Source organism: Acipenser ruthenus, unplaced genomic scaffold (assembly GCF_902713425.1).
Source record: "Acipenser ruthenus unplaced genomic scaffold, fAciRut3.2 maternal haplotype, whole genome shotgun sequence".
NCBI lineage: Eukaryota > Metazoa > Chordata > Actinopteri > Acipenseriformes > Acipenseridae > Acipenser > Acipenser ruthenus.
In genome coordinates this window covers 9,834-35,000 of record NW_026708333.1, presented here as the reverse complement: position 1 = coordinate 35,000, position 25,167 = coordinate 9,834, and the positions used below count along the sequence as shown (strand labels likewise).

The 25,167-nt window shown below is 45.6% G+C and overlaps 2 protein-coding genes across 11 annotated transcripts in view; both read right to left on the bottom strand.

The window, feature by feature from the left end:
* The window catches only part of LOC117404551 (chromodomain-helicase-DNA-binding protein 3), a 40,643-nt gene extending 23,196 nt beyond the window's left edge, over positions 1–17,447 (bottom strand). For 8 of the 10 annotated variants that reach the window (XR_009324944.1, XR_009324945.1, XM_059020872.1 and 5 more), the window contains exons 1-19: positions 16,761–17,138; positions 13,344–13,468; positions 12,648–12,815; positions 11,585–11,706; positions 10,266–10,495; positions 9,347–9,492; positions 8,028–8,157; positions 7,529–7,713; positions 6,837–7,079; positions 5,970–6,173; positions 5,448–5,644; positions 4,763–4,894; positions 4,084–4,183; positions 3,521–3,712; positions 2,959–3,159; positions 2,290–2,427; positions 1,786–1,907; positions 1,155–1,328; positions 198–339 (exon numbers count right to left, since the gene is read on the bottom strand). Coding sequence is in view for 8 of the 10 variants with exons in the window: in XM_059020872.1 (XP_058876855.1) it covers positions 198–339; positions 1,155–1,328; positions 1,786–1,907; positions 2,290–2,427; positions 2,959–3,159; positions 3,521–3,712; positions 4,084–4,183; positions 4,763–4,894; positions 5,448–5,644; positions 5,970–6,173; positions 6,837–7,079; positions 7,529–7,713; positions 8,028–8,157; positions 9,347–9,492; positions 10,266–10,495; positions 11,585–11,706; positions 12,648–12,815; positions 13,344–13,468; positions 16,761–16,941 (3,132 nt within the window). In the remaining 2 variants the exon portion in view is untranslated. Of the gene's footprint in view, positions 1–197; positions 340–1,154; positions 1,329–1,785; positions 1,908–2,289; positions 2,428–2,958; positions 3,160–3,520; positions 3,713–4,083; positions 4,184–4,762; positions 4,895–5,447; positions 5,645–5,969; positions 6,174–6,836; positions 7,080–7,528; positions 7,714–8,027; positions 8,158–9,346; positions 9,493–10,265; positions 10,496–11,584; positions 11,707–12,647; positions 12,816–13,343; positions 13,469–16,760; positions 17,139–17,175; positions 17,406–17,428 lie in introns of those variants that run through there. The other 2 variants (XM_059020868.1, XM_059020867.1) reach the window with 2 other exon arrangements.
* Positions 17,448–17,964: 517 nt separating this feature from the next.
* On the bottom strand, positions 17,965–25,117 carry LOC117404575 (cytochrome b5 domain-containing protein 1). Its single transcript, XM_059020875.1, has 4 exons — positions 24,696–25,117; positions 22,878–22,954; positions 19,198–19,416; positions 17,965–18,562 (listed from the first exon to the last, which is right to left on the bottom strand). Exons 1-4 carry the CDS (start codon positions 24,814–24,816, stop codon positions 18,332–18,334), a joined length of 648 nt encoding a protein of 215 aa, XP_058876858.1. The 5' UTR covers positions 24,817–25,117; the 3' UTR covers positions 17,965–18,331.
* Positions 25,118–25,167: the final 50 nt, after the last annotated feature.

Here is a 25,167-nt window from a genome sequence, read left to right as displayed (position 1 = left end):
AATGTTTCCGCTAGAAGTCTTTCATAAATAAGAGTCCAGGTTTTACTACTATGGGCTTGATTAGCCCCAGTGTATTGTCAAACTCGTAGTGCAACCAGAGATGGATCAAACTGCTCTGCAATGGGAGCCCTATTTCCACCCTTGTGATTGTGGAGCTGTGGCTGTCAGCGTGGTGCTCGGCAGGGGAAGGCACCCACCATGGCAGCCGCAGGGAAGAGGTAGGGATGGTTGCAGCACTTCTTCAGGTCCATCATCACATTCAGCAGGGACACCTGGTTCCCTCCCCCTTTAGAGTTGAGAGCCTCGAAGTTCCTGGTCAGTATGAACTTGTAGTATTTTCTTTAAAAAGAAGAAGAAAATGTACAATGATCCAGCCGAGAATGCGTTTAAAATCACAAAGTACAAATCCAGCCATCATATTATTGTATTTTTTTTATAATAGGGCAGCAGTGTGGATTAGTGGTTAGGATTCTGGACTCTTGACCGGAGGGTCGTGGGTTCAATCCCAGGTGGGGGACACTGCTGCTGTACCCTTGAGCAAGGTACTCCAGTAAAAACCCAACTGTATAAATGGGTAATTGTATGTAAAAATAATGTTGTAACAATTGTAAGTCGCCCTGGATAAGGAATAAGAAATAAATAATAAGAATAAGAAATCAAAAATAAAATTAATAATAATAGCCAGAAGAGCCGTACCATGCACTGACACTAACCCGCTTGAGCGCCAGAGACAATACTCCCTGTGGAATCCACAGTGAAGACAGGTGACTCCGCACAGCCAGGAACCTGCGCTCACCTGACTGCATTTTACTATCTATTATTAATGACTTATTTGGCAGACGCCTTTATCCAAGGCGACTCACACAGGTGTTACAGGGCAGTACAGGGTTACAATGCAAGCTTCATATTGAAACACAGTGTAGTTTACAGTAAGTGCAACTAACCCTACTGAAACACAATATATGAACTAGGATGCAACAAGTAAGGATTACAGCAAGTTATGTCTACAATGACATTTTACACTGCAATAGTGCAAGGATGATGCATTCCATGCACACCATACGGCCATGCGATTCCAAATTGGGGAGAAAACTGGAGTAAAACTACATTAAAAATAAAAGCTTAATTCATAATAGCAATGCTTCTGCTCTCACTTCTGCATGGGGCTCAGCTCCACCCGCACGATCAGCTCTGTCTTGGTCGGCATGTTCTTGAAGACGTCTGCCTTCAGCCTCCTCAGCATGTGGGGCCCCAGCAGGTCGTGCAGCTTCTTGATCCGGTCCTCCTTCGAGATGTCGGCGAACTCCTCCAGGAATCCGTCCAGGTTACTGCGGAAGAGGAGGAGCAGAGCATCACAGGAGAGCTGTCCCGAGGCCTAATCTGGATAGCAGTTTCATAATCTTGTATTTTGTAAATCGATATCACTTTTATCTGGTTCGTTTTTTTTTTTTTTCTTCAGAAAACGTCACTGCTGGATTACAAATAATTACGATTACAAAATCTTTTTTTTTTTTTCCTCATTCGCAAAATACATAAATACAAAAACTTTAGCCATAGCTGTAGGCTCCTGACACCAAGCTCCAAGCCACACACAGGAGCATATTTTAAAAGCATATTCTCCCGGGGGAGCTGAGAGAACCGAGAGAGCAGGGGGAGCTGAGGGAGCTGGGGGAGCTGAGAGAGCTGGGGGAGCCGAGAGAGCAGGGGGAGCTGAGGGAGCTGGGGGAGCCGAGAGAGCTGGGGGAGCCGAGAGAGCAGGGGGAGCTGAGGGAGCTGGGGGCGTACTTGAATCTCTCTGGGGTCAGGAAGTTCAGCAGATGGAACAGTTCCTCCAGGTTGTTCTGCAGTGGGGTGCCGGTGAGCAGAAGCTTGTGATCGATCTTGTATCCGTTCAGGATCCTGAAAAACTGTCAAAAAACAAACAAACAAAGCAACAATACAAAAATGCAAATAATAATATTAACACGTTGCAAACAATTTTTTTTCACCAGCAGTGATTTATCAAAAAACCAAAATAACAAAAATAGCACACAGGTATGTGAAATGTCCCCTTCTTGTACTGGACAGGGAGATCTTGTATTTCCGATGTTTGATGCAGCTGGTGTGTTTTTTCCATTGAAGACATTTTAAAGAAATCGTGCGTCTAATGTTAAATAAAAAGACCTAAATTATGTTTGTGTAGCTTTATTTTTTTATATTATGCCTCAATCCTAAAATTCTTAGGGTGGTGCAAAACTTTTGGCAGTTCAGAAGCTACTGCAGTGGTATTGATTAGTCTGAATCGCTTACCTTGGACTGGTTGTTTTTCAGCCTGTGTGCTTCATCCACCACCAAGCAGGCCCAGTTAATGGAGCCCAGAGCAGCCTGGTCAATCGTGACCAGCTCATAAGAGGTGAGGAGCACGTGGAACTTGATCTGCGCCTCCCTCTGGTGGTGGGGAAAGGGAATGACAAGGAACAGGGAAAGGTGTCAGGCTGTACACCGAGCTACCAAGATAATTGTAGCAAATCTTCTGTCTCCCGTTTTTTTTGTTTTTTTTTTTCACTGGCTATTTATTAGAAGGTGATTTTTCGATAATTCACTCATTATTGCTACATTACTTATTACTCCACAGAAATCAGGTGAAGGTCGTTGGTGTAGATCGGGCTGATTCACCTTTCAGAGCGAAAGAAGTGAAGAAACAGCAGCTTGGGTTTGTGATGATGCTTTTCTTCAGACTCTGCGGAGAACAGCGATCCACACGAACCCCAGCAGCTGTTTCTTCACTCCTTTCACTCTGAACGGTGAATCAGCCCGATCGACACCAGCGACCCTAATGAGTTTAATAAGACACACCTGAGCTTGTTACATGTACACACTGTGCCTAACCAAACTCGCACTAGTAAAACCTGGAATGGGTGAAGCTGCCATGCAATAGGAGTTTTGTTCCCATCCCTGCTGCATCCGCCCCAGGCTCACCCTCATCTTGAAGGCCTTCCTGCCCCCCTTCATGGCGTTTCCCTCGAAGGAGAACTCGTTCTCGCGGATGATGGCGCGGCTGTGCTTATCTCCGGTGTAGGTCACAACGTAGAGGTTCGGGGCCCACATCTCGAACTCACGCTCCCAGTTGATGATGGTGGACAGCGGAGCGCTGACTAGGAACGGGCCCTTCGTGTGACCCTGCGAGGGGGGGTTGGAGCTAGACTTTAAACTGCAGCTTGAACCACAGGAAAAACACAATACTTCCCTATGCTTCCCCATACCTCTCTGTGTTTTACAATGCTTCCCTATGCTTTACCATACCTCTCTGTGCCTTACAATGCTTCCCTATGCTTTACAAGACCTCTCTGTGCCTTACAATGCTTCCCTATGCTTTACAAGACCTCTCTGTGCCTTACAATGCTTCCCCACGCTTTCACTGTGCTTCATCACACTTTGCAATGCTTTTACTATGGGGGACACGTTTCATGAGGGCACACACAGTACAGGAAACGCAATGGGAGCGCCTTCATCAGCCCCCGGCTCCCAGCCTCATGCTCACCTCCCTGTAGAGCGAGTGCAGGAAGACGATGGTCTGGATGGTCTTGCCCAGCCCCATCTCGTCTGCCAGGATGGTGTCGGTGCCCTGGGTCCAGGAAAAGCGCAGCCAGTTCAGCCCCTCCAGCTGGTAGGGGTGCAGTGTGCCCCCCGTCACTGTCACGAACTGGGGCTGGGTCTCGTACTGCACCGCGGGCTGAGGGGAGAGGGAGAGGGGGGCGCGCCAGTTAAACGGTTTTTAGGTAATGAGATGCCTGCTTCTAGATGGGGTGCAAATAGTTTTTGAAAATCGGTGCTGATTGTTTTGAAAGTTATGCACCAGGGAGCCTACTGGTGCCAAATGATCAATCCCCCCTCCCCTCCACACTGTTTGCAACCAGTTTCTGCAGCTAAACTTCCCACACGACACAACCCTTCCCTGCTGTGTATGTGGATGAGTGTGGGCGGGTCATGTGAGCAGTACAGACCCAATGAGAAACTACCATCATCTATGGGTGCTAAGCAATCAACACCCGGGCCCTGCGATTGCCTGTGGATCAACACCCTGGCTCTCACTGCAGGACTCACGTCGTTGATAGGAGAGCTGGGGGGGGTGTCGTCCATTTCCTCTTTCTTGAATTTCTTCAGTTTCTTTGGTTTTGCCGGGTCTTCCTTTATTATGAGCTCTCTGCAAGAAAATGGGAGTGAAACCGACTGAGCAGCACCCAGACAGAGCATTTCTGAATATTATTATTATTATTTATTTATTAGCAGACGCCCTTATCCAGGGCGACTTTCAATTTGTTACAAGATATCACATTATTTTTACATACAATTACCCATTTATACAGTTGGGTTTTTACTGGAGCAATCTAGGTAAAGTACCTTGCTCAAGGGTACAGCAGCAGTGTCCCCCACCTGGGATTGAACCCACGACCCTCCGGTCAAGAGTCCAGAGCACTAACCACTACTCCACACTGCTGTAAATATATACGTGTGTGTGCGTGTGTGTATATCCCTAGATAGATAGATAGATAGATAGATAGATATGCATATTAATTATTTCTAGATGTATAGTAATTATTACATTGTTGTATTGCTATTTTATTTAGTCTGGTTTAATCAGGTCTCTCTATGTATTAGAGCTGCACTATTGAGATGTACCTGTACCTGTACCTGTGAATAAACTACCCTAAAGTGAATAAACTATAAAGTGAATAAGCTCCAGACTGAATGCAGTGTCCTGTGGTGTCGCTCCCTCCCTTACCGGTGTCTCCAGTAGGCTGACTGGTGGCTCTCGAATTCGGGGATGGTCATGTCCTCTTCCTCCCAGGTGCACTGATCATAGGTGAGGTCCCTCCACTTCAGCAGGTAGTGGAGACCTCCCTTCTTATCCACGCTGCGGTCAGACAAACACCAAGCAAACATTCAATCCCCCGTTTCAACAAGCAAACCCGGCTGGAAACTCCAGAGGAAACAATGGATGCTGCTGCATCAGTTTACACTCACAACTGCTTTACTGTTTACAGATGAATTAAAGAGGCAAGATCCCAGGATTGAAATAAGCCTCACCCATTTCACGTTTCATTACTACCAGCTTGATCAGCCCCCAGTGTGTCTAGGTATCAAGCTCAGGTGTGTCTTATTAGACTCACAGTGGAAACCCAGGAATGGATCAAACTGCTATGCAACGGAAGTTTTATTTCCACCCGTGAATTTAATGAAACCCTAGCCCTCCACCTCTCCCCCTCCCCACCCCCTCTCTGACCTGTGATTGATAATCCTGTGAATGCTCATCCACTAGTGTTTGATCCCTCTCTGTCTCTCTCTCTCTCTGTCTCTCTCTCCCTCTCTCTCACCTGTGTTTGATGATCCTGTGAATGCTCATCCACTAGTGTTTGATCCCTCTCTCTCTCTGTCTCTCTCTCTCCCTCCCTCTCCCTCTCTCTCACCTGTGATTGATGATCCTGTGAATGGTCATCCACTCTGGTTTGATCCCGTAGCGGTAGTAGCGCTCCTCCATGTCCCTGCTCCGGAGCTTCTCACTCCTCCCCTCGTCGTCCCCCGAGCAGCAGTCCAGGGAGGGCGGCTCGTCCATGTCGTTCTTGCGCTGGAAGTTGCGGAACATGACCGAGTGGTAGATCTCCAGCTGATGAGAGGGAGGTGGGAGAGAGAGAGGAGGTGGGTGAGAAGGGTGTATAGAGGGGGAAAGAGAGAGAGACAGAGCGTAGGGTGAGAGATAGGGAAAGAGGGAGGGGAGAGAGATGAGAGGGAGAGAGAGGGAAAGAAAAAGACATTAACGCACTCAATCTGTTTCTGCAGAACCCGTCGTGGTTTTAAAACGTTTCGACCGCTTTGCCGTTGAGTGCGAGGTCTACACTCTCTGCGATACTACAAGTGCAGCTGCTGCCGTTGCTAATAGGTTGCAACGAGGGGGCGTTTGAGTTTCTCACGGCGCTCCTCAGTTCAGTTACCTGCAGTTCAGTCACCCAGGAGCAGTGCCAGTAAGACTGCCCCGCGAACTTCACAAAGAACTCTCTCTCCGAGCGCCCCACCAGGGGGGTGGGCGGGGGGCAGTCCGGGCTGGCGTCGGGGGGGAGGGGCACAGGGACGGGGGGAGGGGGGTCGACCCATTTCCAGTGCAGGATCTTCTGGACTCGCCCCTTGATTGGGGGGCACTGCAACAGAACAAAGACAAGGTACTAATCAAACAGTCATAGCTATCAGACACTCGATTGTGCTGAATTCAGACAGACAAAAAGAAACTTAAATACATTCAGTGACTAACGTTTCCACTAGAAGTCTTTCTCTGGGTCTTCAGTGTAAATTCAATGACTAACGTTTTCACTAGAAGTCTTTCTCAGCGTCTTCAGTGTAAATTCAATGGCTAACGTTTCCACTAGAAGTCTTTCTCAGTGTCTTCAGTGTAAATTCAATGGCTAACGTTTCCACTAGAAGTCTTTCTCAGTGTCTTCAGTGTAAATTCAATGGCTAACGTTTCCACTAGAAGTCTCTCTCAGTGTCTTCAGTGTAAATTCAATGGCTAACGTTTCCACTAGAAGTCTTTCTCAGCGTCTTCAGTGTAAACGACAGACGTTTTGCCTGGGAGTCTTTGAAAGGAAAACGTTGAAAAAAAGACTTCCAAGTCAAAACGTTTGCCATTGAATTCGTTAATTTCTTCCAGCATTTCTAGGATTGTAATTAAAAATGGAATGGAGCAGCAAGTGGAATAAAGAAGCAAAGCTGGTTCTGATTCCGCTCAGAATGTTTCATTTCAGGCCTTCCGGAACAAGGGGGCGGGGGCTATGGGAGGGGGCCGGCGTGTGATTGGCCGTACTCACGGTGCAGCGCGGGCAGAGCCACTCCCCATTGGGTATCTCCGGCAGGGGCGGGTTGAGGCAGTGGAGGTGGTAGGAGGAGGGGCAGGAGTCACAGCAGAGCAGCTCCCCACCGTCTTTGCACACCCCGCAGTACTCCAAGTGGTCGTCCTCTTCCTCCTCGTCCTCCTCCTCCTCCTCCTCACACTCCTCCTCGTAGTCTTCGTCGTCATAATCCTTCGCCTCCCACTGGATTCCCTCCTTCTCCTGGGCAGACACAACATCAGAGCATCAGGTTACAGTCCAATACTGAAATACCGGTGCGGTTTACAGTACGTGGCAATACTACTAGAACACAATATGACATAACAATATAGGATTTAGTTTTTTGAGCAGTTATTATTTTTTTATTTACTTTCCCCTTTATTTTGGAATGTCCAATCATGTTTTTCCTCCTCCCCGCACAGCACGGGCGTTCTGAGGGTGTGTGAGCGTCCTCCGATCTCACAAGCCTAAAGCCAGAATCGCTATTACACCGAGCAATCGAGAGCAGAGGCGAGGGAGGCTACCGATCCCAGCGAACAGAGACCAGCCTCTTATCCACTCTGAATGTGCTCGCTGTCTGGCCAGCAGGGGTCGCTGCTACGCCGTGATGAGAAGCAATCCCTACCAGCCCCCCCCCCCCCCCTTCGGCCCCTGCAGCCTGAGAGACTCACGCAGTGCGGGCAGCTCCACTTCCCCTCGGGAGCCTTCTCCAGCTCGGGGTCCAGGCACACCAGGTGGTAGGCTCGAGGACAGGTGTCGCACAGGATGATCTCTCCGCCCTGCTGGCACACCTCACAGTAGTCCTGGTGGTCAGTCTCGTAGCCGTCAGCCTCCGCCTCCCCCCCCACCACCACCACTGCCGAGGAGAGAGCGGACAGCGGTCAGACACACAGCGCCAGCATTGAGAGACACAGAGACAGAGACAGAGAGAGAGAGAGAGAGAGAGAGGCACACAGACAGAGAGACACAGAGACAGAGACAGAGAGAGAGAGAGAGAGAGAGAGGCACACAGACAGAGAGACACAGAGACAGAGAGAGAGAGAGGCACACGGACAGAGAGAGACAGAGACAGAGAGAGGCACACAGACAGAGAGACACAGAGACAGAGAGAGAGAGAGGCAGACAGACAGAGAGAGACACAGAGACAGGCAGGCAGACAGACAGATGTACTTTTCTTCTTCTTCCGGGCCGGCCTGCCTCGCTTTCCTTTCTTGGCTCGTCCCGAAGCGTCCGATTTCACGGAGGAGCTGTGAGCGCTCGAGTTATCCAGGTCTGACTCTTCCAAATCCGCCTCGTCGCTCTGAAACACGCAGGAATTAACCACCGTCATTCCTCAACCAGCCCCCGGCCACTTACTGACTAACGGCTACAACAGCAGAGCAGGGATGGGATTCAGACTCCTATTACACAGCAGTTACACCCATTCCAGGTTTTACTACTACCAGCTTGTTTAGCCCCCAGTGTGTATAAGTAACAAGCTCAGGCGTGTCTTACTGAAACCAGGAATGGATCAAACTGCTGTACAACAGGAGTCTCATGTCCCATCCCTGCTTAAACACACTCCATTCTCAGCTCACCAGCACTACAGAAAAGTAAAGCATGGTAAGGCATAGGGATCCATTGTAAAGCACAGAGAGGTCTGGTAAAGCATAGGGAAGCATTGTAAAGCACAGAGAGGTCTGGTAAAGCATAGGGAAGCATTGTAAAGCACAGAGAGGTCTGGTAAAGCATAGGGAAGCATTGTAAAGCACAGAGAGGTCTGGTAAAGCATAGGGAAGCATTGTAAAGCACAGAGAGGTCTGGTAAAGCATATGGCAGCATTGTAAAGCACAGAGAGGTCTGGTAAAGCATAGGGAAGCATTGTAAAGCACAGAGAGGTCTGGTAAAGCATAAGGAAGCATTGTAAAGCACAGAGAGGACTGGTAAAGCATAGGGAAGCATTGTAAAGCACAGAGAGGTCTGGTAAAGCATAGGGAAGCATTGTAAAGCACAGAGAGGTCTGGTAAAGCATAGGGAAGCATTGTAAAGCACAGAGAGGTCTGGTAAAGCATAAGGAAGCATTGTAAAGCACAGAGAGGACTGGTAAAGCATAGGGAAGCATTGTAAAGCACAGAGAGGTCTGGTAAAGCATAGGGAAGCATTGTAAAGCACAGAGAGGTCTGGTAAAGCATAGGGAAGCATTGTAAAGCACAGAGAGGTCTGGTAAAGCATAGGGAAGCATTGTAAAGCACAGAGAGGTCTGGTAAAGCATAGGGAAGCATTGCAAAGCACAGAGAGGTGTGGTAAAGCATAGGGAAGCATTGTAAAGAATAGCGAGGTGTGGTAAATATGTATATAAAAAACACACTGTAAACTGTGATAAATGCACAGTATAACCACGGGAAGAGCACTGGGGGGGGGGGGGGGGGGGGACGGGACTGCAAAACTGCTGTGCAGAATTTCTTTGAAGGCAAGCTTTTGAGAGATTGTGGGTAGAGACAGGCACTCACAGAGCTGCTTCTCTTGCGCTTGCCCCCCAGCATGCCCAGCTTGATTCTCAAAGGAGCCATCTTCATCTTCATCTTCATCTTCTTCCCCTTGACTTTCTTCTTCTCGCTGACACGGGGGCTGTGACTGCGCTTCTTGTGCCCGGGGCCTTTAGACAGAGAGAGAGAGACACACACACAGAGAAACAGAGAGAGAGAGAGAGAGAGAGATAGACATACACACACAGAGAAACAGAGAGAGAGAGACACACACAGAGAGAGAGAGAGAGAGAGAGAGAGACACATACACACACAGAGAAACAGAGAGAGAGAGAGACACACACACACAGAGAAACAGAGAGAGACATACACACAGAGAAACAGAGAGAGAGAGAGATAGACATACACACACAGAGAAACAGAGAGAGAGAGACACACACACACAGAGAAACAGAGAGAGACATACACACAGAGAAACAGAGAGAGAGAGAGATAGACATACACACACAGAGAAACAGAGAGAGAGACACACACACACAGAGAAACAGAGAGAGAGAGAGACACATACACACACAGAGAAACAGAGAGAGATAGACATACACAAACAGAGAAACAGAGAGAAAGAGACATACACACACACAGACACATACAGAGACACACGCACACACACAGGGAGAGACACACACACGCACAGAGACACACACACAGATTGGAATTGACATTTTAGAGACAGAACAACAACGGCTGCGATTTTTCAACAGCTTTTGTTCTAAGCCAATTTAACTGACCAACAAACGGTGACTTCAATTAAAAAAGTAACTGGTGAGCCACTGTGGAGAAGAAGCTCAATTTAAAACAGAATGCAGCAACAACCCCAAATAAAAAAAATAAAAAAAAACATGTAGGTAATAAAACGACAGAAAACAACAGTTTCTGCACCCACCTTTGCCTTCTTTGGTCTTGGCCTTGCGCGGGGGGGGCGGTTGCTCGGGCGACGCGGTTGCCGCGGAGACCTGCTCGGCGACGGAGGCGGCGGCTGCAGCAGCGGCAGCGGCCACGGCGGCCGGGCAGCCCTTGAACGGGTTGTTGGTGCTGAACTCTCGCCACTTCGCGCCCAGGATGGTCATCATCTTCGACATGGGGATCTTGGGGTTCTTCTTGGCAATCAGGGGCCTGCGGGGGCACACAGCGTGGCAGCCAGTCAAGCACAAGGAGGGGGGGATTGTGGGTACAGAATGCACACCGACAGCTCTGGCCAAAAGGTTTAGCATCACCTCGAATTTTAGGAGTGAGACATACGTTAAAAAAAGAAACTACATGAACATCATTTTTAGATATTTTATTTAACGTCATGTTGTAATCAATGAAACTACAAAAGGATATCGCCAAAAAATGTAGTATTTCATGTTAGATTAAGAATTTCAATTTTTGTCGGTTTTTCAGTTAAGTATCTGGAAAACTCCAAAGCGGTGGTGTGTAAAATTTAATATGTTAACGTAACATTATTCAGCAAGTCTCATTTGACTTTATGAAGCAGAATTAGTTCATTCTACAGAGGGTGGGTGTAAAACTTTTTGGCCAGAGCTGTAGATAAAGATCACATTTACAGAGGCTCTCTCTATGGTTCAATCCATAGGAGGCAGTGTGATCCAGTGGTTAAAGTCCAGGGGCTTGTAACCAGAAGGTCACAAATCCCACCTCAGCCACTGACTGACTCACTGTGTGTGACCCTGAGCTTAACCTCCTTGTGCTCCGTCCTGCGGATGAGATGTTAAATCAACGTCCTATTGGAAGTGACTCTGCATATAACGCACAGTTAACAGCCTGCCTCTGTAAAGCGCTTTGTGAAAGGCGCTATACAAAAATAAAGACTGATTGATTGATTGATGAAAGTTAGTATGAGTTTTATTTGTGATGTTAAATCAACGTCCTATTGGAAGTGACTCTGCATATAATGCACAGTTCACAGCCTGCCTCTGTAAAGCACTTTGTGATGGTGGATCACTATGAAAGGCGCTATATAAAAATAAAGATTGATTGATTGATTGATTGATGAAAGTTAGTATGAGTTTTATTTGTGATGTTAAATCAACGTCCTATTGGAAGTGACTCTGCATATAATGCACAGTTCACAGCCTGCCTCTGTAAAGCACTTTGTGATGGTGGTCCACTATGAAAGGCGCTATATAAAGATATATATTTATGGTTTTTCTATGAGTTTAATAATAAGACACAACTGAGCTGGTCAGCTGGGTCTCTCACCTGGTGAACTGGCTGAAGGCTTTGTAGTTGGTCAGGGTGTGATAGTCTTCGTCAGTGAACACATGCTCCACGTCCTCCAGGCCCCAGTCTCTCAGCAGCTGTCCTGAAGACTTCTGTTCAACCTGCGTGGGGGGGGTGCAATATTTAAAAGCGTGAGGCGGCTCCCAAAAACACGTCTCCAGGACTTTTCATTACTGCCCTCTAAACCACAGCTTCAAAAAAAAAAAAAAAAAGGACAACCATTTCTCTCCTATGTTGACAAACTCAGATTGCCCTCCCCTCCATAATCTTCCTTTATAAAATGAATAACAATAATGAAAAAAAGCAAGCACGGTACTTTCACTGTCTATCTCTCTGGCTCGTTCTTTTCTTTCTCTTCTGTCCTTTCTCCTCTTTCTCTTCTATAACAACTATAATTATTAATAATATGAGTTCCACATAAATCTCTGTTAAATTGTGTTTATGTTTCACCCTGTTTAATTTGTGAAATACAATAAACAAAGTATTTTTAAAAAAAGTCATTTTAATTGGGCAGCAGTGTGGAGTAGTGGTTAGGGCTCTGGACTCTTGACCGGAGAGTCGTGGGTTCAATCCCAGGTGGGGGACACTGCTGCTGTACCCTTGAGCAAGGTACTTTACCTAGATTGCTCCAGTAAAAACCCAACTGTATAAATGGGGAATTGTATGTAAAACAATGTGATATCTGTATAATGTGAAATAATGTATAATGTGATATCTTGTAGCAATTGTAAGTCGCCCTGGATAAGGGTGTCTGCTAAGAAATAAATAATAATAATTGCTTTCCTGACCAGCGTTTGGGAAGGAGTGTCAATTCCTGTTTTGTTTTTTTTTCCATATAGATTACATTTCCAGTTTCCTTAAAGAAAATATCCCATTTCCCCCCCAAAATCCCATTCAATCAATTCTGACACATCAAAAAACTGCGATCTTGCAGCATGGTGTTAAAATTTTCAGCGGGCAACACAAACGACTTTTAAAACTGAAGCCGGCTGTTGGGTTTGCAGCCAGTCCATTAAACTGCGTGAGGGTCAATGGGCCTCACCTTAGTGCCCGCGCTGTCCTCGTTTTCTTCGTCCTCCTTTTTCTTCTTCTTCTTGGTTTTCTTCTCTTTCTTCTCCTTGTGTTTCTTCCTCCTTTTCTTGTCGCTGGCTCCGCTGTCGGATTTCTCTCCTCCCTCCCTCTCGGACCCCGATTCCTGCTCGCTTGCCTCCTGCAAACACGCCGGCTCGTTACAGCACAGAAGCGGCAAGCTTAGCACGGTTAGTTACCACAAATCCAGTAAAAAAAAAAAAAAAAAAACACAACAGCGTTTTTTTTTTTATTTATTTTGTAACCCATAGCCACTCTGAAGCGGTTAAAAACAGCTAGTATTATTTATAATAACACAATCAAAAAGTGTTATCGGCAGCTGTGGTTTCGCTTGGAAGGGCAAACGACTCAAAATCAAATAACCATTTTATACAACATAATATAAGTTTAAAATATATTTATTATCAAAGTTCAGCACGGTTCGGACAGTATGTCCATTCTTCGAACCAGAGCTGGTGTTGAAATAACGTCCTAAACGTTTTGAACTTTAACTGAACCAGTTTATATACATTTTAAAATGTATTTCTCCTTTTTTTTCATGACTTTATGATAGTTAAGACCATGTTTTGTACACAGAGTCAGACGCGTCGCGCTTTTCTATAGTTGACTTGTATGTGGGCCCTGAAAAGAAACTGAGGCACAGACTTACTGGTTTCTTGCGCTTCCTTATCTTTACTGGTTTGTTCTCTTTTTTTTCTTTCTTTTTCTTGGGTCCTCGTTTTTTCTTTTTTCCAGCCTCGCCTTCGGAGTTTTCCACCGGCCGGTCATCTTCACCTGAAAACAAGGAGCGCCAAACCGGCAGACACACACAGGTAAGAGCGGGAAACCTGATAAATACAGTTCAACACGCCTTCAGCGGTGTAGTCCAGGGGTATAAACAGGTAAACCTCGGTTAACCACTTTTAATTAGGGTCCATATAACGCTTCCCCGCTTCTCATATAACCAGGGATACGGCGTTTGCTGGTTTCTACTCTCCTGTGTGGTGTGCGGGTCCTGGGTTAAAGACAGAGATATTTTAACGGTCAGGGTCTCCGCGTTGCGCTGCTGCGCGCCAGACTGACAGTTGGGAGCTCTCGGTCAGAACTGTGGCCGCGAGCAGGTGGGGCGTGGCTACTGGACTGCGTGTTCTGTTTGTGTGTGAGTGTGCTCTGTGATTGGTTGTTTTCGTTCGGTTCGTGTTCTGTTTGTGTGTGTGCGTGTGTGAGAGTGTGCTCTGTGATTGGTTGTTTTCGTTCGGTTCGTGTTCTGTTTGTGTTTGTGTGTGTGTGTGTGTGAGTGTGCTCTGTGATTGGTTGTTTTCGTTCTGTTCGTGTTCTGTTTGTGTGTGTGTGTGTGTGTGTGTGTATATGTGTGTGTATATGTGTGTGTGTGCTCTGTGATTGGTTGTTTTCGTTCTGTTTGTGTGTGTGTGTGTGTGTGTGTGAGTGTGAGTGTGCTCTGTGATTGGTTGTTTTCGTTCGGTTCGTGTTCTGTTTGTGTGTGTGTGTGTGTGTGTGTGTGAGAGTGTGCTCTGTGATTGGTTGTTTTCGTTCGGTTCGTGTTCTGTTTGTGTGTGTGTGTGAGTGTGAGTGTGCTCTGTGATTGGTTGTTTTCGTTCTGTTTGTGTTCTGTTTGTGTGTGTGTGTGTGTGTGTGTGTGTGTGTGAGAGTGTGCTCTGTGATTGGTTGTTTTCGTTCGGTTCGTGTTCTGTTTGTGTGTGTGTGTGTGAGTGTGCTCTGTGATTCGTTCGTGTTCTGTTTGTGTGTGTGTGTGTGTGTGTGTGAGTGTGCTCTGTGATTGGTTGTTTTCGTTCGGTTCGTGTTCTGTTTGTGTGTGTGTGTGTGAGTGTGAGTGTGCTCTGTGATTGGTTGTTTTCGTTCGGTTCGTGTTCTGTTTGTGTGTGTGTGTGTGTGTGTGTGTGTGTGTGTGTGAGAGTGTGCTCTGTGATTGGTTGTTTTCGTTCGGTTCGTGTTCTGTTTGTGTGTGTGTGTGTGAGTGTGCTCTGTGATTCGTTCGTGTTCTGTTTGTGTGTGTGTGTGTGTGAGTGTGCTCTGTGATTGGTTGTTTTCGTTCGGTTCGTGTTCTGTTTGTGTGTGTGTGTGTGAGTGTGAGTGTGCTCTGTGATTGGTTGTTTTCGTTCGGTTCGTGTTCTGTTTGTGTGTGTGAGTGTGTGAGTGTGCTCTGTGATTGGTTGTTTTCGTTCTGTTTGTGTTCTGTTTGTGTGTGTGTGTGAGTGTGAGTGTGCTCTGTGATTGGTTGTTTTCGTTCTGTTTGTGTTCTGTTTGTGTGTGTGTGTGTGTGTGTGTGTGAGAGTGTGCTCTGTGATTGGTTGTTTTCGTTCGGTTCGTGTTCTGTTTGTGTGTGTGTGTGTGAGTGTGCTCTGTGATTCGTTCGTGTTCTGTTTGTGTGTGTGTGTGTGTGTGTGTGAGTGTGCTCTGTGATTGGTTGTTTTCGTTCGGTTCGTGTTCTGTTTGTGTGTGTGTGTGTGAGTGTGAGTGTGCTCTGTGATTGGTTGTTTTCGTTCGGTTCGTGTTCTGTTTGTGTGTGTGAGTGTGTGAGTGTGCTCTGTGATTGGTTGTTTTCGTTCGGTTCGTGTTCTGTTTGTGTGTGTGTGTGTGTGAGTGTGCTCTGTGATTGGTTGTTTTCGTTCGGTTCGTGTTCTGTTTGTGTGTGTGTGTGAGTGTGAGTGTGCTCTGTGATTGGTTGTTTTCGTTCGGTTCGTGTTCTGTTTGTGTGTGTGTGTGTGTGTGAGTGTGCTCTGTGATTGGTTGTTTTCGTTCTGTTCGTGTTCTGTTGTTAGGCTCACTGGACCTCGCAGGGCGCTGCGCTGCTAGTATCCTTCACCCTAGCCCGGGAAAGGACGCTCACAGAACTGTTCCCGCAAAAAGCACCTGACAGGAGAAATAACTGTATTTTTAAATTTTATTTTATTTACCACTACACCACTGCTTCACAGGACACCAAATGCCAATACCATACAATATCACTGCAATAGACGCACAATATTAATTGGTTGTCAATAACGGCCATAATATCCTATTGGCAAAGTTTGTGACTTTTGTTACAATATATAGACCAAAAAAAAGTCTTTTGATTTCATCGATAAATGCTCCTTACATATAATTGACTACTTTGTTTCGTTTTAACAATGCAATACATGTATTAGAAAATTAAGATTTGTTTTCACTTCTGTAATGTATATTGGCATTGTAAGGTTAAGGTGTTAAAATCGATCACACTGTGTTATATGAATTTAAGAAAGAAGCACTTATTATACAGATTAAATAAGTGCGGGTTACTTAAAATATACCATAGCAATATTGTATTATACTGTTAACATGGTTTCTTTTTATGAATAATTTAGAAAGAAAATATGAATAAAACCTTTCTAGCGTTTTATTTTAAATTGGAATAACAATGCTGTATAAGGCACGCCCCCCAGCCGGCTGGCTGGTAACTGTATTTTACAGTGAGCAGCTTTCAATAAAAAAATTAAAATGAACAATACTCTTTAAAAAAACCATTTTTAATCGTGTCTCTGTAACATTTTTGGCTCAATCTCCCCTATCTTGAGTCTGTGTATCCGTTTCTTTTGTTTTGCCCGTGACTGTATATTAATTTAACAATGTGTTTGCCGTGTGCGTGAGGAGGGGGGCACACGTCGAGAAATACAAACACCGTAAAAACGCTCTCGTTTCGGTTTAGCACTTAAACAGAGAGTCCATTTCGACACCAAATGACCGAACTGGTGACAGCAACAGCCCGGTGCGCAGTTTGCAGTATCAGAACTAATTGACGTCCCTGTATATTCAGTGTCAGGGACGGAGGGGGTTGGTCAAGCTCTGTGAAAAAGAAAGGAGGAGGGAGGCGAAAGTGGCTCACGCAGCACGAGTTCGTTAGTAAAAAGTTACAGTTCAAATTTTAAAACACCCGCACGTTCCTAACGGCATTTTAAAAATCTAACGGTCATTTTTTTTTAAAAAAATTTGAATTATCCGTAGCGTTCTGTGCGCGCTCAAGAGTGTCTCGCCCTCGTCCGTTTTTTTTTTTTTTTTTTTTTTTTTTCCCTCTCTTCACTGTACCTACCTGCTGCTGCAGTTTCTGCTGCCGCCGCCGACGGGTAAATGTCGCTTCTGTTTTCCTCTCTCGTTCTCTCTCTTTCGTCTTCTTCTCCTTCTTCTTCTTCTTCTTCATCCTCTACATCTGCTGCCTCGGATTGAACCGCCGTCTCCTCGCCTTCATCAGAGTCCCGGAGCGGGGAGGACATCTCACAAGCGCCCGCTGTTTCTCCCTCGAAAAGGAAAACAGTTAAAAAAAAAAAAGAAGCGGTTCTTGAATTAAGAAATATTACGTTCAATATACAAATCGGCAAAGTTGGAGGGCGTTTCGGATTATTTTTACACAGAGACAGATCAACAAAGATGGCCGTCCTTATATTTATTTTTTAACGACCCCCCCCCCCCCCTCCCCAGAAGAAAAAAAAAAAAAAAAAAACTCTTACATAAAAAATGGCTGACTCTTATTATTTTAAAAAGCGCCCCCGCCACACACACAAAAAAAATTACACTTCGTTCAGAGATGGATTTCCCCTATTTCTTGCAACATGCAAATGTTTTTTCAGGTTTTTTTTTGTAATCTGTTTCACACATAACAGAACCGCGTTAACGTCCCTTTGTTTTTGTATTGTCTTTTCATTTTTTGTAAACCTCTCCCTGCACTGCAGAAAGAAATGCAAATAAAACAAATATGGCTACCTCATATTATTTTCAGCCCCCACACCGTCTAAAATTATTTGGAGGGGGGGGAGCGGTCATGCTCAGTCTTACATCGGCGTCAGTTACTTAAATTTAACTATTAACATTGCCAAGTGGCAACCATTCTTTATTCACTAAACTTTTTGTTTAAACAAAAAAAATAAAATAATAATAATAATAATAATAATGTGTGATGCATTTCTCTGTATTTAAAGTATTATGGATTTTCTTGGTGTTGCTGCATCTTGTAAAGCGCCTTGTGATGGTGGTCCGCTATGAAAGGCGCTATATAAAATAAAGATTGATTGATTGCAAAATAAGATATCCAGCAGGACCCGCAACAGGAAAAAACAATTATATATTTTTTGTGTAAATACTGAAATGTGTATATATATATATATAAATCTTTAAATAGCTGTTTGTAATGTTTTGTTATTATTATTCCAGGGTTATGGTATAAGACGGAACAGTTTTAAAAATATATGTATAATAATTTATGGCAACTTCTAAGTCTTAAAACAAACCACAACACAACATACTGTATATGCATTTATTGTCCACGGTACATGTAGTTGGATTTTACAGCTCATCAATAATAATACAAATATCAGTGTGAGGACAGACAGAGAGACAGCGAGACAGAGACAGAGACAGACACAGAAAGAGACAGACACAGAGAGAGAGACAGACAGACAGACAGACACAGAGAGAGACAGGCAGACAGACACAGAGAGACAGACAGACTGACACAGAGAAAGAGACAGACAGACAGACACAGAGAGACAGACACAGAGAGACAGACAGACAGACACAGACACAGACAGACAGACACAAACACAGAGAGTGACGTTTCCTATGGGCGGCCTCAAACGAGCAGCGGGGGGGGGGGGGGGGGGGGGGGCTTCAGAATTCGGTGAGGTCATCGTTGAAGTACAGGTGAATGGCCTGGGTGTAGCGCTCCCTGTCCATCCTCAGCTGGTAGAATTCCTCGTCCTCGTCCGGGATCCCGTTGTCTCCCAGGGTTTTGTCCATGTCCAGACTGACCCCGTTGTGCTTCCAGGTGTAGCTGGCAGCGTGTGCGTTGTAGCGAAGGTACCGCTGCAGAATGGCATTCAAGCTCTCCTCTGTGCAGACCTGGGGAGGGAGAGGGGGGGGGAATCAGAACGCAACAACACCACACGGGGGGGGGAGGGGGGGGGGCGATAACCGCACATCTAGAACCCAAGTCAAGTGCCGTCCAGCAGCCCAGACATCCAGATACTGGACCGTATCGCCCCACCACACCCTCTAGACATCCAGCTCATTAGCAACCACTTCCAGTTAAAAAGTTTAACTGGAAGTGGTTGCTAATAAGGGGGGAGGGAGACAGAGAGGGAGGGAGGGAGAGAGAGGGGGGAGAGAGAGAGATAGAGAGAGAGAGAGCGAGAGAGGGAGATAGAGGGAGAGAGAGAGGGAGAGAGAGAGGGGGGAGAGGGTGAGGGAGAGGGAGGGAGAGAGAGAGAGGGAGGGAGGGAGAGAGAGGGGGGAGGGAGAGAGAGGGGGGAGGGAGAGAGAGGGGGGAGGGAGAGAGAGCGAGAGAGAGAGGGTGAGGTAGAGGGAGGGAGGGAGAGGGAGAGGGAGGGAGGGAGAGGGGGAGAGGGAGGGAGGGAGAGAGAGGGGGGGAGGGAGAGACAGAGGGAGAGAGAGAGATTTGCAGTCCCACAGTCGGTCAGGGTGGAACGCTGGTTGGAGTCTGACACTGGACTGCGATCCTTCTCTCTGTTTGTCACCTCGATGGTCTGCTCCTGTGATGTCAGTGTGTTGACGATGCGGAGGCGCCTCGTCTTGCCTGAGAGGACGCCCTCCTCGTACCGCGTCTCGCTCCACCAGGGCCGGCCGGAGTCGGTCGGCCAGTCGCTGCAGGGCCACGGAGGAGGGACGTGCAGAAAACGCCCGTTGGGGGTGAAGTACTTCACACAGCCCGTCAGGGGGTCAACGTGCGTCCGGATCTGTCAAAACAAAACACGGAGCGGAATTCAAATCACAGAGTGTGACACCAACGCTGCTGCTGCTGCTGCTGCACCCCGTCCTGGGGTTCAGAGCTCCCCTCAATGAAGTCTGTTATTATTATTATTAATATTGAAATGATCAGGAGCCAGGAGTTTGAGCAGGGTTACAAACTCACACTAGCCCTGCTGCTGCTGCTGCTGCTGCTGCTGCACCCAGTCCTGGGGTTCAGAGCTCCCCTCAATGAAGTCTGTTATTATTATTAATATTGAAATGATCAGGAGCCAGGAGTTTGAGCAGGGTTACAAACTCACACTAGCCCTGCTGCTGCTGCTGCTGCTGCTGCTGCACCCAGTCCTGGGGTTCAGAGCTCCCCTCAATGAAGTCTGTTATTATTATTAATATTGAAATGATCAGGAGCCAGGAGTTTGAGCAGGGTTACAAACTCACACTAGCCCTGCTGCTGCTGCACCCAGTCCTGCGGTTCAGAGCTCCCCTCAATGAAGTCTGTTATTATTATTAATATTGAAATGATCAGGAGCCAGGAGTTTGAGCAGGGTTACAAACTCACACTAGCCCTGCTGCTGCTGCTGCTGCTGCACCCAGTCCTGGGGTTCAGAGCTCCCCTCAATGAAGTCTGTTATTATTATTAATATTGAAATGATCAGGAGCCAGGAGTTTGAGCAGGGTTACAAACTCACACTAGCCCTGCTGCTGCTGCTGCTGCTGCTGCACCCAGTCCTGGGGTTCAGAGCTCCCCTCAATGAAGTCTGTTATTATTATTAATATTGAAATGATCAGGAGCCAGGAGTTTGAGCAGGGTTACAAACTCACACTAGCCCTGCTGCTGCTGCACCCAGTCCTGGGGTTCAGAGCTCCCCTCAATGAAGTCTGTTATTATTATTAATATTGAAATGATCAGGAGCCAGGAGTTTGAGCAGGGTTACAAACTCACACTAGCCCTGCTGCTGCTGCACCCAGTCCTGGGGTTCAGAGCTCCCCTCAATGAAGTCTGTTATTATTATTAATATTGAAATGATCAGGAGCCAGGAGTTTGAGCAGGGTTACAAACTCACACTAGCCCTGCTGCTGCTGCTGCTGCTGCACCCAGTCCTGGAGTTCAGAGCTCCCCTCAATGAAGTCTGTTATTATTATTAATATTGAAATGATCAGGAGCCAGGAGTTTGAGCAGGGTTACAAACTCACACTAGCCCTGCTGCTACTGCTGCTGCTGCACCCAGTCCTGGGGTTCAGAGCTCCCCTCAATGAAGTCTGTTATTATTATTAATATTGAAATGATCAGGAGCCAGGAGTTTGAGCAGGGTTACAAACTCACACTAGCCCTGCTGCTGCTGCACCCAGTCCTGGGGTTCAGAGCTCCCCTCAATGAAGTCTGTTATTATTATTAATATTGAAATGATCAGGAGCCAGGAGTTTGAGCAGGGTTACAAACTCACACTAGCCCTGCTGCTGCTGCTGCTGCTGCACCCAGTCCTGGGGTTCAGAGCTCCCCTCAATGAAGTCTGTTATTATTATTAATATTGAAATGATCAGGAGCCAGGAGTTTGAGCAGGGTTACAAACTCACACTAGAACTGCTGCTGCTGCTGCACCCAGTCCTGGGGTTCAGAGCTCAACCTCAATGAAGTCTGTTATTATTATTAATATTGAAATGATCAGGAGCCAGGAGTTTGAGCAGGGTTACAAACTCACACTAGCCCTGCTGCTGCTGCACCCAGTCCTGGGGTTCAGAGCTCCCCTCAATGAAGTCTGTTATTATTATTATTAATATTGAAATGATCAGGAGCCAGGAGTTTGAGCAGGGTTACAAAGACGGCTGGACTACGGTTAACGGTGTTTAAAAAAGACACCCTGCGGCTTTAAGCAGGAATTTGCTGACAATGGTTTCCTAAAATAACATCGTATCACAGCGACACCTCCTGGATTTCATTATTATAGATTTAGTTTTTTCGTGCATCATTTCTGATCTAGCCGTTAACGATTCTAGATTTTATTTTTATTACATGTCTTAAAGCAGAGATCTGCAGAATAAACACAATATATTTTAAACACAAACCCTATTCCATATGCAAATGAATAAAGCAATTCTAATACAAGGATGGCAATAAGACTCCTGTTGCACAGCAGTGTCACCCACTCCAGGTTTTACTCTGAGCTTGATCAGCCCACGGTGTTTATAGGTGTAACAAGCTTTAAACTCCTAGTGAAACCAGGAATGGATCCACCTGCCGTGCAACGGGAGTCTGATTCCCTCTCCCTGTAACTATGAAGTATAGGGCAGCAGTGTGGAGTATAGGGCAGCAGTGTGGAGTAGTGGTCAGGGCTCTGGACTCTTGACCGGAGGGTCGTGGGTTCAATCCCAGGTGGGGGACGCTGCTGCTGTACCCTTGAGCAAGGTACTTTACCTAGATTGCTCCAGTAAAAACCCAACTGTATAAATGGGTAATTGTATGTAAAAATAATGTGATATCTTGTAACAATTGTAAGTCGCCCTGGATAAGGGCGTCTGCTAAGAAATAAATAATAATAATAATATACCATGAAGACACAACTTTTCAGGTCATAGGTCTATGAGATGGATTTTGTTTTTAATTTATTAATTTTTATTAATGAGTCATTCAGCAGACGCTTTTATCCAAAGAGACTTACAGAGACTAGGGGGGGTGAACTCTGCATCATCAACAACTGCTGCTGCTGCTGCAGAGTCACTTCCAATAGGAGCTCGTTTGTTTGATGTCTCATCTGAAGGACGGAGCACAAGGAGGTGAAGTGACTTGCTCAGGGTCACACACACACACGCACACACGCACACACACACACACACACTCACGCACACACACACACGCACACACACACACACACAGGGAGTCAGTGGCTGAGCTGGGATTTGAACCTCCTGGTATCAAAACCCCTTTCTCTAACCGCTGGACCCCAGAGCCTCTAAAATGAAATATTTCCTATGGGAGGCAAGGAAACTTCAACCGGATAGATTTGCAGGAAGAGGGAGGGGGGGGGGGGGGGGGGGGGGCGTCTGTCTTTATATTATTATTATTATTATTTATTATTATTATTATTATTATTTGTTTATTTAGCAGACGCCTTTATTATTATTATTATTATTATTATTATTTATTATTATTATTTATTATTATTATTATTATTTATTATTATTATTATTATTATTTGTTTATTTAGCAGACGCCTTTATCCAAGGCGACTTACAGAGACTCGGGTGTGTGAACTATGCATCAGCTGCAGAGTCACTTACAACTACGTCTCACCCGAAAGACGGAGCACAAGGAGGTGAAGTGACTTGCTCAGGGTCACACAGTGAGTCAGTGGCTGAGGTGGGATTTGAACCGGGGACCTCCTGGTTACAAGCCCGTTTCTTTAACCACTGGACCACACAGCCTATAAACTTTGTGAGGTTTCTGTTCACTCACGTCTTTGGTCTTGGGGTTGAACCAGTGGCTGATGTCTTTCCCTGCCATTTCAATGAGGGGTTTGAGAAGCACGTCTCCTGCAGGGATCAAACAGCGACACGCAGCATTTCAAACATGTGCTAATAATGTGTTTTTATTTTCCCCTGTATTTCATGTGTGATGCATTTCTCTGTATTTACAGTATCATGGATTTTCTTGTCGTTGCTGCATCTTGTAAAGCGCTTTGTGATGGTGGTCCGCTTTGAAAGGCGCTATATAAAATAAATACTGACATTGATTGATTGATTGATTGATTGATTGATTGATAATAAATTCAAACAGTTTTCAGCACAAGAAAAGAAAGGAGGGCAGCGAGAACATCGTTAGTTCAAATAAGAGGCAAGAGAGCTGGATTCCGAAGCCTAGTTTAGAGAACTTGTGCCTTTGTACAAAATACTTACACAGTTCATTTGCATGCTCTCATTTTTGCATGTATTTCCCCATGCTTATACAGCACTGTGGATACTCTACATGCCCTCTGCAATGCTTCCCTGTGCTTTACCAGACCTCTCTGTGCTTCACAATGCTTCCCTATGCTTTACCAGACCTCTCTGTGCTTTACAATGCTTCCCTATGCTTTACCACACCTCTCTGTGCTTTACAATGCTTCCCTATGCTTTACCACACCTCTCTGTGCTTTACAATGCTTCCCTATGCTTTACCACACCTCTCTGTGCTTTACAATGCTTCCCTATGCTTTACCAGACCTCTCTGTGCTTTACAATGCTTCCCTATGCTTTACCAGACCTCTCTGTGCTTTACAATGCTTCCCTATGCTTTACCAGACCTCTCTGTGCTTTACAATGCTTCCCTATGCTTTACCACACCTCTCTGTGCTTTACAATGCTTCCCTATGCTTTACCACACCTCTCTGTGCTTTACAATGCTTCCCTATGCTTTACCACACCTCTCTGTGCTTTACAATGCTTCCCTATGCTTTACCAGACCTCTCTGTGCTTTACAATGCTTCCCTATGCTTTACCAGACCTCTCTGTGCTTTACAATGCTTCCCTGTGCTTTACCACACCTCTCTGTGCTTTACAATGCTTCCCTATGCTTTACCAGACCTCTCTGTGCTTTACAATGCTTCCCTATGCTTTACCAGACCTCTCTGTGCTTTACAATGCTTCCCTATGCTTTACCAGACCTCTCTGTGCTTTACAATGCTTCCCTATGCTTTACCAGACCTCTCTGTGCTTTACAATGCTTCCCTATGCTTTACCACACCTCTCTGTGCTTTACAATGCTTCCCTATGCTTTACCAGACCTCTCTGTGCTTTACAATGCTTCCCTATGCTTTACCAGACCTCTCTGTGCTTTATAATGCTTCCCTATGCTTTACCAGACCTCTCTGTGCTTTACAATGCTTCCCTATGCTTTACCAGACCTCTCTGTGCTTTACAATGCTTCCCTATGCTTTACCAGACCTCTCTGTGCTTTACAATGCTTCCCTATGCTTTTTTGTATTACCATTTATATACATTTTTTATCGATCAGAATTATTATTATTATTATTATTATTATTATTATTATTATTATTATTATTATTATTATTATTATAAACAGTGTCAGTGGTGGAGTTTGTGAAGTTGCCTTGTCAAAACGTTATCAAATCTGGAGTACACAGAATTTACATACATTTCCTAAATGTAAAACGACAATAAACATACCGTTAGGGTAACAAACACGCGGCGCCTTTCTCCAACAGAAAGCATAATAAGTACATTTTTACCAGTAAATGTGTACAGTGCTGTGACACACTGAATTGCGGTCTCTTACCTGCATGCTCCTTTATCAGCGGCGTTAGGTTATACACTTTACCCAGATAAGACACCCAGATATCGTCAATGGTGTTGTGCAACGAGACTTCATACGGCGTGTAATATTTCGTATTCTTCATTATTTATTTGTTTTGAGCCCAAACTATTAGTAATAAATCATATGTTTCGGCGCGTTATAATTCTGGTATCCATGGACAGAACTTTTGCGTCTTCGTTGCCCTGGAAACCAAACACCCCCTTACCCTAAAGTCGACTACAAAAACAAGGTATTCTGGGATTTGTAGTCTTTTTTTTTTTTTACAATTTATAAATATATTATAAAAGGAACCGTATCGCCAGTTTTCGGCAGTGGCGTTTTAAAATAAATTAAAAAATAAAATAAAAAAGACTATTCACGAACGACTAAAAAAAAAATGTCAACATTCCTTTACGTCATCACAATAAAAATATCTATTAGATCTCGCGGTAGT

What these genes read in the sequence shown, in the direction of transcription:
- LOC117404575 (XM_059020875.1), bottom strand. Translation starts at nt 24,816, where the DNA reads ATGAAGAATACGAAATATTACACGCCGTATGAAGTCTCGTTGCACAAC. An exon ending in GCTGATAAAGGAGCATGCAG is followed by an intron (nt 22,955 to 24,695) that starts GTAAGAGACCGC and finishes TGATCCCTGCAG; the next exon opens with GAGACGTGCTTCTCAAACCC. An exon ending in CACAGGAGCAGACCATCGAG is followed by an intron (nt 18,563 to 19,197) that starts GTGACAAACAGA and finishes CTCCCTCCCCAG; the next exon opens with GTCTGCACAGAGGAGAGCTT.